Source organism: Sinocyclocheilus anshuiensis, unplaced genomic scaffold (assembly GCF_001515605.1).
Source record: "Sinocyclocheilus anshuiensis isolate Anshui unplaced genomic scaffold, SAMN03320099.WGS_v1.1 scaffold255, whole genome shotgun sequence".
NCBI classification, from domain to species: domain Eukaryota; kingdom Metazoa; phylum Chordata; class Actinopteri; order Cypriniformes; family Cyprinidae; genus Sinocyclocheilus; species Sinocyclocheilus anshuiensis.
The window spans coordinates 214,480-229,348 of record NW_015549578.1 but is presented as its reverse complement, the minus strand read 5'-3'; the positions used below and the strand labels follow the sequence as shown (position 1 = coordinate 229,348).

General features: G+C 37.9%; 2 protein-coding genes across 3 annotated transcripts in view; both read right to left on the bottom strand.

Moving 5' to 3' along the window:
• The window catches only part of LOC107657543 (uncharacterized), a 10,377-nt gene extending 1,285 nt beyond the window's left edge, over nt 1–9,092 (bottom strand). The window contains exons 1-5 of the mRNA XM_016445681.1: nt 9,062–9,092; nt 6,670–6,893; nt 6,510–6,554; nt 4,077–4,205; nt 316–1,268 (exon numbers count right to left, since the gene is read on the bottom strand). Of these exons, the coding sequence (XP_016301167.1) occupies nt 1,080–1,268; nt 4,077–4,205; nt 6,510–6,554; nt 6,670–6,893; nt 9,062–9,092 (618 nt within the window). The 3' untranslated portion in view covers nt 316–1,079. The remainder of the gene's footprint in view (nt 1–315; nt 1,269–4,076; nt 4,206–6,509; nt 6,555–6,669; nt 6,894–9,061) is intronic.
• The window catches only part of LOC107657556 (serine/arginine repetitive matrix protein 2-like), a 55,573-nt gene continuing 49,314 nt past the window's right edge, over nt 8,611–14,869 (bottom strand). For both annotated transcript variants that reach the window (XM_016445694.1, XM_016445695.1), the window contains exons 17-20: nt 14,588–14,830; nt 12,911–14,426; nt 11,752–12,805; nt 8,611–11,612 (exon numbers count right to left, since the gene is read on the bottom strand). In XM_016445694.1, the coding sequence (XP_016301180.1) occupies nt 9,740–11,612; nt 11,752–12,805; nt 12,911–14,426; nt 14,588–14,830 (4,686 nt within the window). In that variant the 3' untranslated portion in view covers nt 8,611–9,739. The remainder of the gene's footprint in view (nt 11,613–11,751; nt 12,806–12,910; nt 14,427–14,587; nt 14,831–14,869) is intronic.

The window sequence follows — 14,869 nt, the reverse complement described above, 5'->3', positions numbered from 1 at the left end:
GCTCGGGCATGGCGTTCTGAATCCGCGCTGTCTGAGCTCGACGAGCGCGCCGGCTCGCTTCCCCCGTCTGCGCGTCCTGAAGCGCTTGATCAGCGCCGCAGCTCCCCCGACAACAATGTCCAGCAAAACATCAGAATAATCAAAAACCGGTGAAATATCGGGTGGTGTGTACTTCCGAATGTCCAGCAATTCGTCTCTGGTGAAACTGATTGCAGGGATATAACTAAAGACAGGACAAACTAACAAAAACATAAAAACAACTGCGGAGCACGCCATGGAGGCAGCCATCAGCGTCGGAGCCATCTTACATCTTACATTTATGGTATTATGTGCGAGTTTCATCAAACAAAGCATGTAAGTAAGGCATTCATCGTATTGCACATATCTCAGGGTAGCCTAAATAAAACATGTCAAGACATTTCAAGACACTGATAATCATCAAGGTAAACCCCTACCAAAATCAAAGAAGGCTATTCTATAAGGTTTGTCAACATTTTAAACAGAGCACTGGTTTTGGATGATATTTCATAAAGTGCATCACATTATTCTTTTTTAGCAGACTCTTTCCTTTCCAAAATTACAGAGCAGCGAGAGAGTGTAACATAAGAACTTTATTTGCCAATAATGGAAAAGTCATTAAATAGCCAATAATGTACACTTATCGTTGGCTATTTAATGACTCAACATGGCATGTAACAAAAGGTCAACATTTGTTCAAAGAAACTTGTCTTATCACATTTTATGGCCCAGGCTAATGCTTTTGGTTCCTTTGACTAGTTAAATCTTCTACATGACACTATTATAGTCAAGGTGACAGTAATAATTTATTTTTAGTTGAATATACTACAGTAATTCTCAAACCAACAAACTGTATTATTCGCAAAAAAGTGGACATGGGTTTAGTTTGTTGTCAAAACAGACTATTGTAACAAATATTCCATAAAAGTTATTTAATAAAATATATATTTGCATGTTCATATACAGATGGATATGTACTGTAGATGTGCAGCTTGGTATATGGTGTTTTGCTACTCAGAAACTTCTCCAGAACTGCTTCAGGAATCCACAAAGCTGCTCCTTCAGATCATGTTTTTAAGGGGGTTTTTCCTTCTTATTTTTTCTTCTAAATGTCTCTTATTTTTCTTTGGAGCACAGCTTTTTTCAGCATTCATCCATTGTAAAACATTTTGTAAGGTTTCCAAAAAAGTCTCTGCTCTTTCTTCTCGATAGAGCTCGCAGTCTGGGCATGGCTTCATTTTGTCCTGTAACTTAATATGGTATTATGTAAGATTAGTGCACAGCAGATAAAGTGTTTTGAAGATAACGCATTCCAGAAACAATGTAATCCAGATTCACAAAATCAGAAACAGCATTTATTCCTTGTCCTTTTTTAGTTCTATAATATGTGCATCATGTGTGATTCTCATTAATACATTTCTAGGTTATATTTTAATTTAACTTACAGAGTCAACATGCTAACTTCACAATCTATTGGATTTAATTGTAAGCAGAGTCTCATGCACCTCACGTAAGAAGCATTCTTTTTTAAGAGTTGCTTATTAGATTATTTTGCTTTTAGCTTAGCAAAATGCTAACATCAAACTGGAATCAATTATGAGCAAAGTCTTATGTGGAGTTTTCTTAAAGCGTGTTGTTTTTTGAGACAAAGAGTTGCTCACTATTACAAAGTCAGTGTCATATAATATTAAAAGCTTTCATTTCAATTAGGATGTTTACTTAAAAGGTAGCTGCCTGTGTAGACAGTAAACAACAAAGCAGCTTAGGTTTTGGAACAGATCTACAATTTCAGCAGTGTATCAGGTTGAAGTTTGACATGGTGTTGTACACTGTAAAAACAAATTCTGTAGTTTTTACAAAATAATTTTGGCAGCTGTGGTTGCCAGAATAATTTTGTAAAAAATACAGAAAAACTGTAAACACATTTACGGCCAAAAACTGTAAATTCTACAGTATAAAACTGTAATTTACAAACAAGAAAATTTGAATGTAAACCAGTAAATTCAACAATGCACACTGCTATTAAAATCTGTTTTGTACCGTTAACATACTGACAACCACCATAATAATGCAGGTGGTAAAAGAGAAAGCCACATGAAGAATCACAAGTAGCTTCGCCACAAGCAGAAGTATATACTAATATATAGAAGGTGCACATTCATTCATGTCATTCATGCAAACACAAAACACCATCATGGTAACACACATGATACTTAAATAATGCATTAAACTTTCATTAAACAACAGAAGATGTAACATAAAGCCCAAATATACATAACTAATAACAAAAACTATTAAAAAAACATGATTATTTAAACAAAATACTTTCAAATGTGGAGTGTCATGCAGGGAATTCTGGGAATATCAGTTTACAGTTTTTGACTGTACATTATACATTGATTTGTTATTTTTACTTCTAAAAACTGTAAAATTAAAATTAATGTCTGGTTAGATATTTTACAGTTTTTCCCTGTATATAGTACGGGAACTTACTGTTAACAGTTTTTTTCCGTAGCGTTTTTACAAAAGTTTACAGTTAAAATTACACTTATTTCTTTACAGTATTTTAACAGGTGTACGTGCCTTGTGACTATGGAATAGGGTTGCAAAGGGGTGGAAAATTTCCGGAAACTTTCCAAGAATCCTTGGAATATTAAAAAAAAATCCTGGAAAGTTTCAAAAATTTCTGGAATGTTTCTGAAATTTACTGGAAATTTTCCACATTCAAGAAGTGCAATTAAGCACTATATGCATAGCATAGCAAACACATAGCAATTTTCTAGCAACCACATGGCAGCACTCTAGACCTTTTCCTTTAACCAACCAGAATATTCTAGCAGCTGCATAGCAACGTTCTAACAACCACCTAGCATTCATCCAGAACATCCTAGTAACTGCACAGCAACACCCTAACGACCACCCAAAATACCCTAGCAACCACATAGCATTCCATCTGTCGGAGAGACTGCATGGCCTGAAAAACTTAACACTTTCAAGATTTTAAAACCGCTTCAAACTTCAAGCTTTTGAAACTGTTTTAAACTTAAAAATGCTTCAAACATCAAGCTTTTAAAAACTGCTATGAACTTAAAACCGCTTAAAATTTCATGCTTTTAAAACTACTTCAAACTTTCTTTTTTGGCTATATAGGCTTTCTCAAGCCAACTTCAAACTTTATTTACAAACTTATTACATACTGTCCTTGTACTCTAGTCCATAGAAGTGTAATCCAAATATGTTCACCTCACCCATTAGTAAAAACTTGAGCAGTAAATACATTTAAAATGGCTGACTAGCATGCAAACAGGCCAGAGGCTTTAGAAGCAGACACGTGAAACCCATATTTCTGTACGCACTTACATGCACTCTTGAGTGGAAATTTCTTTTGTTATTTCAGCTGTCTGTGTGACACGTGTAATGCACAACACACTGTAATTTCTGTATGTCTGGGTTCAGGCAAGTTCTAACAATAGTTTTTCTTTACATTTCTTAGTATCTATTTTATTTTTAGTGATATTGATATTGTTCATATGTACATTTGAATCTTTTTTAACATTATTTTTAATGACAGCAAAGGGTTAGAAGCATTATATCTGGTGAAACATCTATGTATGTATGTATGAATGCATGCATTTATGCGTTAAATAACATTGTCTGAATGTGTGTCAACCCTAGAAAGTGGGCTTCCATTGCTGAGTTTCGATTCCTCTCATGGTTTTTTCCACATACTTGCCACTGCCGGCTTTGGACAATATGTTGTGTATTGTGAATTGAATGATTTTTAGTTTTACTGGCTGTGATTAAATCAATACTTTTCAATAACTGTTGAATAATAAAGAATAGTATTTGAAATAAGTATTACCTCAATGTTTCTTGAAAATGTCTCGTGATCCCTACAGTTTTGCAATGTAACAATGTTTATTTGAATTAATATATTTTAAATGTTTTCTTGTGGATCTCTCTGCTTTCTTGCTAGCCTTGAAGTCATTACAAACTATTACAAATATTACTGTAAATACCATTATTGGATCATCCTAAATGTCAGATATTGAACTTACCTTATATGTCAGCAACTTGAGGATCTTTGGTAGGTGCCGAGACTGAAATTTAGCCACACTCTGGATTTCGACAAACAAAACATTCACTTCCATTGCAAAGCATGTTAGCGTGGACCTGGAGCAGTTCTGCTAAAGGAGATGACAACAATTAATAGCCTGTAGAAGTGGTGAGGCTTAAAGACTGCACAGACTTTTCAGCAAAAATAAATTTTTTATCTATGTAAAAAATAAACAGCATATATTATATATATATATATATATATCAGAGAAATATGTAACTGCAAAATGCGGTGACTGGTGGGAATGTGATTTAACAAATTGCATCACAAATGACTTCTGAAAACCAACATTTGATCTTTCAAATAAGAAGCATTAAGATTTTAATCAGATTTCAAACCACCTACAAAGGTGGTTCGGACTGCGCTTGTGAGAATGAGATTTCATGTATTTTTTCCTGTTCTGACAAAAAAACAGATTTGAATATGCAAAAAAAAAAAAAATTGTAAGAGCGTCATTGGCACATTTACATTAGAAAAAGCATCCAATTACTGATCAATTATTGGGATTTATTTATGAGAGGAATTTTCAATATGAATCTGAATGAATAAACTCTAAAATAACAAAATATATGCAGAAAAAGCTATGGGAGCCTTTATTAGATCAAGAAAGCAGTGGTTAGAGACGGGAGAAAAAAATAGTACATATTTCTTTAATCTTGAAAAAAGAAAGGTGGAGTTAAATGCGAAAAAACAAAATCTGTGAAGTGTGATAGGTTGACTTCAGAGCATTCTAAAAAAAAATTGTGACCCTTTATCTACATTTTTCTTGGCAGTTTATGAAAAATCATTTGTCAATGGATGACTTCCACCATCAATGAGAGAGGGTATTGTTAACCTAGTACCAAAATACTCTTTTGATTGATAACTTGCACCTAATCACATTATTAAATAATGACTATAAAATTTCGGCATTTGTCCTGGCAAAACATCTTAAATCTGATTGATGAGTACCAGTCAGGGTTTATGAAGGGTTGCCACATATCCAACAACGTAAGGTTAGGTCTTGATTTGATTGATTATTGTGATTTGGTTTTGGATCCTGCTTTAACTATATTCTTAGACTTAAAGGTTTATTTGCAACAATCAGAATATTATTTACAGAAATAAATCACTATTTTTTGAGAATTGGTATTTAAATAATATCTATATTGTTAATGAGTTGATAGATGACAATGGTCAGTTTTATTCCTTTTCAGAGTTCTCCAGAAAAGTTTAATTTGTGGCTTCATTAAAAGAGTATAATATTGTAGTCAACACCATTCCTAATGATATGAAAAGAGCAAACCTATAATAAACCTATTACAAACCTATTTCTCTGTATAACATTTCTATTTTAATTGAAGGAATTTTGATTACTGATGACAAATTCAATAAACACTGTTTGCAATCATATCAACAGACAATCTATTCCAGCTTCTTATTTCAAATGGATGGAGTTATACAGTGTTAACTGGAATTTGGTCTGGTCTCGTTTCTTCCACACACATTTCCATTACCAAAACAGATCAAATAAGTCACTTAAAAATATTACATTAATGCTATCCTTTTAATAGTAGGCTACACTAAAAAAAAAACTGTCTGTGATATAAAAAAATGATTGAACTTGATCTTTTTTGTGAATTATATTATATTATATTAAAGGATTAGTGTAGAGCCCTTTGATGTTGCATTGAAACCTGTTGGCACCCTTTGAAGTCCATTATATGGAGAAAATCCTTGAATGTTTTCCTCAAAAACCTTAATTTTTTTTTTGACTGAAGAAAGAAAGACATGAACATTTTGTATGACATGAGGGTGAGTAAATTATCAGGAATTTTTTTATTCTGGAAGTGAACGAATCCTTTAATGATTCCTGCATATTTTGCCATAACACTTTGTGATAAGAGTGACATCTGTGCTTTCTCACTCTGAATCACACTGGCCTGTATGTAGATAATAAAACTGAATTACACAACACAATCTACAAATGGTGCTGACACTAATGTTAGAATCTTTTTGAAATATATCAGTGAATAAGTGCAAGAATGTATTCCAGTTACAGTTGTGTTTACACTAAAGGTCAACTAAAGAATAAACAAAGGACAAAAATGCCTCAGCTGTTCTTCACAAAAATCTATGAGCCCAGAACTTCAACATCACTGCCTACAATATTATTAAGTAAACATTTAGCCTTCATATTAATGCAATTTATCAAAAGCACTCTCTCTAGCCTCCGGTTTTAAAGCAATTCAATTAAATTGATCATTTATCCTAACAGTAATGATACTATCAGTATCAAATGCCAAAGATTCACGTGCCACTTCAGGCAAATTATTTTTGGCAGCATATTAAAACAGTATACTGATAACTAAAGAATGTGTGTGAAATCACATACCTCATAATCTGCTAGAGTTGGAGTGTACAGCATGCTATCGTTTTTCTGTTATGAGAGAAACCACACCTTAAACAGGAGCAGAGTAAGAGCAGACTAGACAGATTTTTTTTCAATTCAGAAGTAAAAAAAGAAAAGAAAGTAGTACTAAATCATGTGCTACCACTTTGCTCAGCTCCGTTGTGATCCTTTTCACCATCTTCACACTCTCTTTGCTGCATATTGATTGACACTTGATCTGTCTTGTCAACATGATCAGCAGATACAGAAATAATGAAGTAAAATGCATGGAATAGTGGAGCAACTCTGTCCTCATATCAAATATCCAGCTCTCCCTCCCCAACACATCTGTCACCAAGACATAGGGACTTTGAGTGGCTACATTTCCTCCTCACTAGGGTTTGGCTTTTATTAGTAGATTCAGGCTAGAGCAGCTGAAGACACATTCTGCCTCTAATATAAAAAAACAAGATGGAGAGGTGGTTGGGGGTGTTGGGTGGGACAAATACAGATTACACAATACATTATATAACACAGAATTAACAAGAATATGCCTTGAAAAGAAGTAACAATATTTTTTATTTATTATTAGCCTAGTGTTTTTTTTTTTTAAATAGGCCTATTTTGATCTATTTCTAATGATGATAATTTAATAAAACAAAAACTATTTTATTTCATAAACAAACACTGACTCAGTTACTCAAGAAGCATTTTTAAAACTGCAGTAGTCAAACTGTAGCACCGACCTACCTCATCAAACATTTCTGGAGGGAATAGTTTAAGACGTCAATAGGCAGAACTGCACATTCAGGCGGAAACATTATGCAGAACACCTCAGCGTGTTTTCATCTGCCACAACTCCAAGGAAAAACCAAAACAATAATAAAACGCTGATATCCGAGTCTCTGTCCACTTTCAGCTGAAATGACATCGACTTAACTCTATCCGTCTTCATGAGCACCACAGCGTAGTACAACCGCGGCCGAGTGTGTGAACTGCAGTCGAGTATCTTTATACCGCCGCGTGATTGGGCTGGACTGTGATTCCCACATGAGTCATAGAAACATCTACACTGGAGGAGCCACCGAAACTGAAAGTACTTTATGCTGACTTCACAAGTGTAAATATTTAATAAATGCATAGACGATATAGTTTTAATTTATGTGGTTCTTAAAAAAAAACGCGATTAAATAGCCTAGTCAAGAATTACGCGTTATATATTCCTTCAAATGTCTGTCATTCTGAGACATACAGGAGTGAAATCCTCACAACAGAACAGTTTAATACTGCAATCATCCTCCTAAACTGTAAACCGATTATTTCTGCACTAAAATAATATGGTTCCGCCTTTGCTATAAATAACCGGGCCCCCTCTCCCTCGTCAGGCCCTTGGAATCGTCCTAACCCCCACTTTCCTGCACAGTTTAGCTTTAGCCCTAATCAAACACACCTGAGCAGGCTAATCAATGTTTTCAGGATCATTAGAAAATCACAGGTAGGCGAGTTTGATCAGGGTTGGAGCTAAATTCTGTAGCGCATTGGCCCTCCAGGGCAAGATTTGAGGAACCCTGCTCTAGAGCGTCTACTGGCGACACTGTACTGAGTCGGACGACGTCGCGCCCCTATGAAAATTATCACTTTGGGACTAAGATCTCTAATGTTAAACTAACCTGCTGCGCAGCAGTAACCAGACGGACTCCAAATAATGCCTTTGAATATGTTTTAATCACGGCCGGGAGGATATCATCTCAATCGCAGAGAATCCCCCAACAACAATAATACAACAGTTTTTATAGGAAAGGTACATAGCAAAGGTAACATGTCACATTACATCATTTTCCTCTGATCTGATTGGTTCTCTTTATGTGAAAAATCAAAGACCACTTCTACTTGGTTACTGATACCTCAGCTTATTCCTTAAATCATGTATCATTATTAGTAGTCTCAAACAGACATCATGTTTCATTATTGCAATGCTATTTAAGACTAGAATATTTTCTGTTCCCTAACACGTAATCAAAAGTTAGGCTTGCAAGGAAAAGAAGTGTTACACATTATTTTTGATCAACTGATTTTGATTAATTTATTATATTTAAAATTTCCTTCACCGGCCCTATGCTTTTTTCCCCTTATCTGAGACATACCCATGCATCTACCATGATATCACTTGTTTCCAGCAAAATACCATTTGTTTTTACTAAAAATAAAAGTTGTGGTAACTCAGTGGCTCAATCAGAATTACACTATGCAGGTTTTATTTAGGTACAAATAACAGCGAGCACATTTTCCATACAGTGTGACAATCATGGAATTTTTTGACAGTAAGTACAGAGATCAGGTATGAACATTTGTTTTCTTTGCACCATTTCTATCAGGCATGGTGTGGACCAAGACCTTAGGTAAACAAATCTGAGATATACGTTTAATTGACTTAAGCATTTATTGCGACAATCACGTTAAGAAATCAACAATGCATTACATTAAAAATACACAAAAAATTTAAACAAAATCAAGAGTCAATTTGATTACCATTACCTTGTCTTAGACCAGAATACCTTTCTTGGGAATGATGTAATGCTTTTTCATGGTGTACAGCAAACATTTTCATCAATGCAAAATATCAGATGTTTTGATGTTTGTATTAACATCAATCAAAGCAGCGATTCATTTTCCCATGTTTTCAAATGCATTATTAACCAAATTTTTATAGAACACTGGCAATAAAAATTTATTTTAACATACATGAGAATGTTATTAGACACTATTTTCCAGACATGTCTGGACCACATTCGAGAAAAATGTGCAAAACAAAGAAACAAGAGTTAAGTGCCAGAAAACAACTACTTCATAAATAAGTTCTTTATATATCACAGCCAACTGAAAGCCTTTAATGACAGAGGCTTTAGTTCAATTACATATAATACATTTGCATATTACAGAGTCTTAGATGCAATAAAATAAACACTGTCAAATATAGCAAAGCAGTCTTTTATTGATGTTTTACTGGTATCTTGGCCAGGAAGTAGGGTTGAGGGTTAATAAAAACAAAAACAAAAAAACAATGACCATAGCATCAACTGGCTGACACCCGTATTTTATAGTCCATGATTTTGTTTTCCGTCTGAGTGGAGTGGCCTTGGATCTCAAAGCTGACTCCTCTGCTACATCCTAAAGTGCCAGATAAAGTGTCTTTGAAGAATGAGGCACCATACTAGACCTCAGGAGCACACCACTCAAAGCCTTTTGCAGTTCTGCATTGAGAAGTTGCAGCTATTGATGCTGACCCTTCTCCTGCTCTGGCTGTCTGCCACAGGGGACAGTGTCTGAGTCAGGCTGACTTGTGCATTGCTAAAGGATGCTATCCTCCCACTCCCGGCAATCTGCAAGTTGACTGTGGTGGCATAACTGGTTTTTAATGTTGTTTTGGACCCTTGATTAGGAACACTGTCTTCTGTTTTGCCCTCGGTTGGGCACTGAATGGGACTCATATTTGGGTTAGCAGGTGCGACATAGGGACAGATCAGGGTGCTCCAACAAGTAGATTCTGAAATCTCTATGTCATCTTTCTCTGTCTCAGTGCAGGACAAAGCATCAGATTCAGTATTGGGCTCTGTGTTGTATTTTGTCAACATATCATGTACATCTGGCCAGGCAATGCTTGTGAAATGTTTTCCGCTATGACTGGTCCTTTCAGTTGTTAGTCTGACAGGTGAAAGAGGGCCAGGGCTGATAGAAGATGGGCTGCCACTGTATGAACCCCCATGAGGACTTATTAACCCCAATTCTGAACCCACTGACCATCGTACACTTTCTGCCCAAGACCTGCATTCATGTCTAGTTGGACTGGGTGGTCTATCCCCTAGAGCAACAAAGGACAAACTGGTTCCTCGAAGCCTCCTCTGGCTCTGCGAGCTGGTTGCTGAACATGAAGACATTCCCATTGGGGTAGGAGAGATGATTCTGGGGCCTCTAGAGTTTGTTTCCACTTTTGTTGGAGAAGATGCATTTGTTATTGAGGGATTCCTTGGCTGCGGATTAGCAACACCCCATACATTTGCAGGAATGCCAATAGGAGGTGGAGAGGTGATTCTGGGGCTCTCACAGGGAGATAATGAGCTAGCTGATATTGATCTTGAGATTTCCAAAGATAGAGGGGTAAAAAAGCTACCTTGTCTGGGGGTTCTGGGATTTGGTGGCTTTGTTACCAGATGACTGGAGTGGTTTGGAGCAGGTGGAGGGGAGCAGATTTGGGTGACTGGAGATGGGCAAATAGAAGGGGACTGTACACGAGAGCTAGGCTCAGAGGACGGAAAGGGACGAGCCACCCTATTGTGCAAGGTTGTTCTTTGAGGATCATGGAAATGAGGGAGTTCACCCACATTTGAGTGTGGTGTTGTTTTGTGGTTAGTGGCCCACCCGTTATTACTTAAACTGTTGTTATTGTTATTATTACCATTTAAACTGGTGTAAGAAGGCTGTTCAAGAGCAGCAGAGTTTGGGCTGTTAGCAGATGGAGCTGAATGGAGGCTAACTGGAGGTGCAGGGGATACTGACCGTTGACTAAGGTAAGGAGGAGGGGACTGAACTGTTGATGGACTAGATCGAAGACTGTTTGATCTGAATGGGGATGGACAAGACCTTAGGGGTTGACTCCCTACCCCAGTGCTGGATGTACTCCTAAAACCTGACTCCGCACTTGAGTCCAAGGTGATGGGTTTAGGTGATGGTGACCTTAGCCTTAAAGAAGATGTGGGCAAAGGAGAAGAGCTCACAGGTGGGGAAGCAGTCTGAAGATATGCACTTCTCTTGGCCATGGTTTGAGAAATTGTCTGACTAATACAAGAGGCAGCAAGAGACTTCATATGAGCTGAGGCCTTTGAGGACAGTCTGGAGTTCTGGGCACTTCTATTTGGAGAGGGTGATTGCATTCGCAGGTTTGGGCTAAAGGCAGACGGTGGTTTCGCATCTAATGGAAGTCCACAACCAAAAGGAATGTTTGAAGGCTTGTCATTAAGAGCCTGGGAGAAAGACTGTCTGTGAGGAGAAAGGCCAGGAGCTGAAGTATCCTGAATCTGTTCCTCGGTCCGCAGTGAACTATGTGGCACTCTGAAAGGCAAGATAAGACAGATTAAAATGAAATCAAATACTTACACTGCTGTAATATAAACTACAACGGCATAACCTAAATATCAGTTGGATACACTATATAACTACAGTTTGGTTTGTGACATGCTTCGCAGACTACCTTTGAGTGGCTGGAGATGATGGATTCCAATTGGTGAAGGGAGTTCTCTTTCCTGTGGCAGAAGGTAGATTGGAAGGCCTTTGGCTAGTAAACCTGGGAAGCTCATCCAAAGAAGGTCCACCTACAGGGGGTGTAGAGGGTGGGCTCAAAGTCTTTGAATTATTGCTCGGGTCCTCTTTGGATTTAACATCCAGTGGACTACACTTGCCACATGAACCAAGCAGAGGTGTCAGTTGTGTAGGGCTAGTTGCATCTTCCTGGTATGAATGCTCTGATCCTTCAGGGATGACTTTCGAGGAGGCTGCTGACTGTAATGGGGGATATGCACCTACTTCACTAACAGAGGACACTACAGGTGTTATTTCCTCCATGCTAGTGGCTTCAGTATCAGCCCGGGCCTGCTTGGAATTCAAATGTCCTGTATGTATTTCATCTTGTTTATCATCAATGGACAAAATGCTTTCACAGTGCTGTACAATTAAGTCCCTTTTCTCCTCTACACTGTGAATCTCTTCTTCTAAATGTTTAATGAATAGTGAGTCAATAAAAAGTTCACTACTTGGTCCAGAATTGCTCACAAAAGCAGGTTTCTCTTCTTGCAATGTCTGTCTTTCTTCCGTCCTATTTATTGCAATGGATTTGTCCACAGCATATGAATGGTTCTCGTGAACGGACTGCAGTACAATGTCAGCATGCTTGTCCAATGGAAACCTGGCTAGGTTGGATGGCATTTCTGGCTCAGCTTGGACTTGAGTTCCAGAGCAAATTGAAAGTGACAAGGATTGATCGCCCTCTTGTACTTTAGACTCACGTTTTTCTAAGGAGCTTTCTCTATGGTCTGATATTACAGAGACCTGTGATTCCATAACAGTTGTTAATGAAGTAGCAGAGGATTCAGCACATGAAAAATACAGTGAATTAGATCCATTTGTTGAGATCTCATCTGGGGGCCCAATGAGATTACAATCATTTTCTTGGTGATATGTTGTAGACAGCTTCTCCCTTAAAATGATGTGACCAAAAGGCTCAGTAGGTGTTGATACTGAAGACTCTTCTGCAACAAAAGAGTAGGCAACATTTTATTAAACAGATTTAAATTAATGTGTAAAATAATATCACACAAGATCATAATTTAATTATATATGGATTAGGAACTCACCTGTGGGCTGATTTAGTATTCTCATATTCCCCTGGTGCAGCTGTACTTGCCGAGACTTGGGTGAAGTGCTCTCATTTCCTTCCACTGACCATGCTCCTCTACTCACTCGTGTTTTCTTCTGGTGTAGTGGTACCTTCATGCTGCTTGCTTTCGCTGTGTACATGCGTGCAAGCATTTGCACTTTATTAAGAATCTTTTCTGAGTTCTCTACCAAGCATTGATTGACTGGTCCACCCTCAAAAAATCCTAAATCTGGTACCTCTTCCATTCCTTCGTAAAGGGTACGGCTACACATTACTACCTTGCCATGACGAGACCATCGGCCAACTTTACTCTGACTGGGAAGGCTATCCAGGTTTCCGCTAGAGGACATCCTAGCTCTTGTTCTACTTTCATACTGAAGAGATGTATCCGCTGTCTCTGTCGTCTGCAGATTAGATGTGTCTGAAGTGTCAGGATTGCATTGTGAATGCATCTGGGTTGTTGTGCAATTTAGGGATGCCTTGTTTTTCTCAGGAGCATCTGTATGTTCACCACAGCTCTTTTCTTTTGAGAAAGAGACTTTCAGATTGTTTTTAGAGTCTTGGCCAGTTCTTTCTTTTTCCTTCCACAGTTTCATACAGGGATTGAACTCACAAATGTCTTCATCCATTTTATCAGCATTCTTGCTGCTTAATAATTCTTTTTGTTCTTGGATAACATCTGAATGTGAAAGAGGAATGGCTGGATCATCAGATTCCTCATGGTTGAAATTCTGGTCAGATTGGTCTGATGTTGGGAGTAATGAAGATGCTGCGTCAGTTTCACAGCCTGAGTGGCTACTCTCAGACTCAATTAGACTGTCTTGGTGAACACAAACATTGAATCGAGACACCGAATCCTTCACTAATCCAGCAGGAATATGAGAGAAGCTGTTTCTTCGTGCTGTCTGACCCTCCTCAACACCTGCCTCTGCTGCCTCATAATAGCTACGTATCTTCTCAATAATCTGCTTATCACTTTTGGTTAGTTTTTGCTCAGGTTCTACTTTGGGGACAAGAGAGGTATCAGTTGCTTTTAATGTAGTAGCAATGTGAGCACAAGCTGACTTAGCCTCACATGCTGCGTCATCAGTGGTTTTGTCAAAATTATCAGATAGATTAAGTTCTTCACTCTTACTAACAGAATCCTCAGTAACTTTTTTCCCCTTTTCATCTGTGGCCTTCACCATTTCTGGGTTGGATGATTCACTATGACTAGGCTCTGGTAATGTCAACTCTCCTGATTGATTCACTTCTTTGGAGGTCTGCAGTAGTGATGATGCTTCCTCAAGCTCCTCTGGTGGAGCAACATTTGCTTCACATGATGGATGGCTGTCCTCGCCTTTGTCTGACCCATATACCAGTGTTTCTTCTGCCTCTGATCTTTTGGTATTGTTGGTCTGATGTTTATTTTCATCCACCTCAGCTATTAGTGGTTTGGACTCATCTAACTGCTGTGCCTCCGATGGCTGGACTTCCAGGGACTCTGGAGTCAACTGACACAATGGAAAAAAAATTGTAAAATGCCATTTTCTTATAACTATAACTAATCACTGATGTCAGTGTGTATAGCCATAGTAATGAAACATTGTGTTGAGTTACTATAGCAATTACTGTCTTGGTTTGAGGTGTCAAAATGTTTTTGTGCTATATGTACCACTTCAGACGTTAACTCTGCCATGCCTTGTCGAGCACGGCTCTCATTAATGAACTGCATGATTTCCTCAGTAATGGACAGTGTTGGTGGTGGAGGGAGTGGGGTCATGTCATCCTCATCCTGACATAAAGCCAGATCATCACGGCCAGATTCAACTTCAATGACAGAGGATGCCAGAGTACTGGTACTGCCTGAAGAGCCCATGCTATCAGCCTGTGGGCACAACTCCCCTTCACTGCCAGCCTGAAAACCCATTAAATGGATAGAAGCATAGATATACAG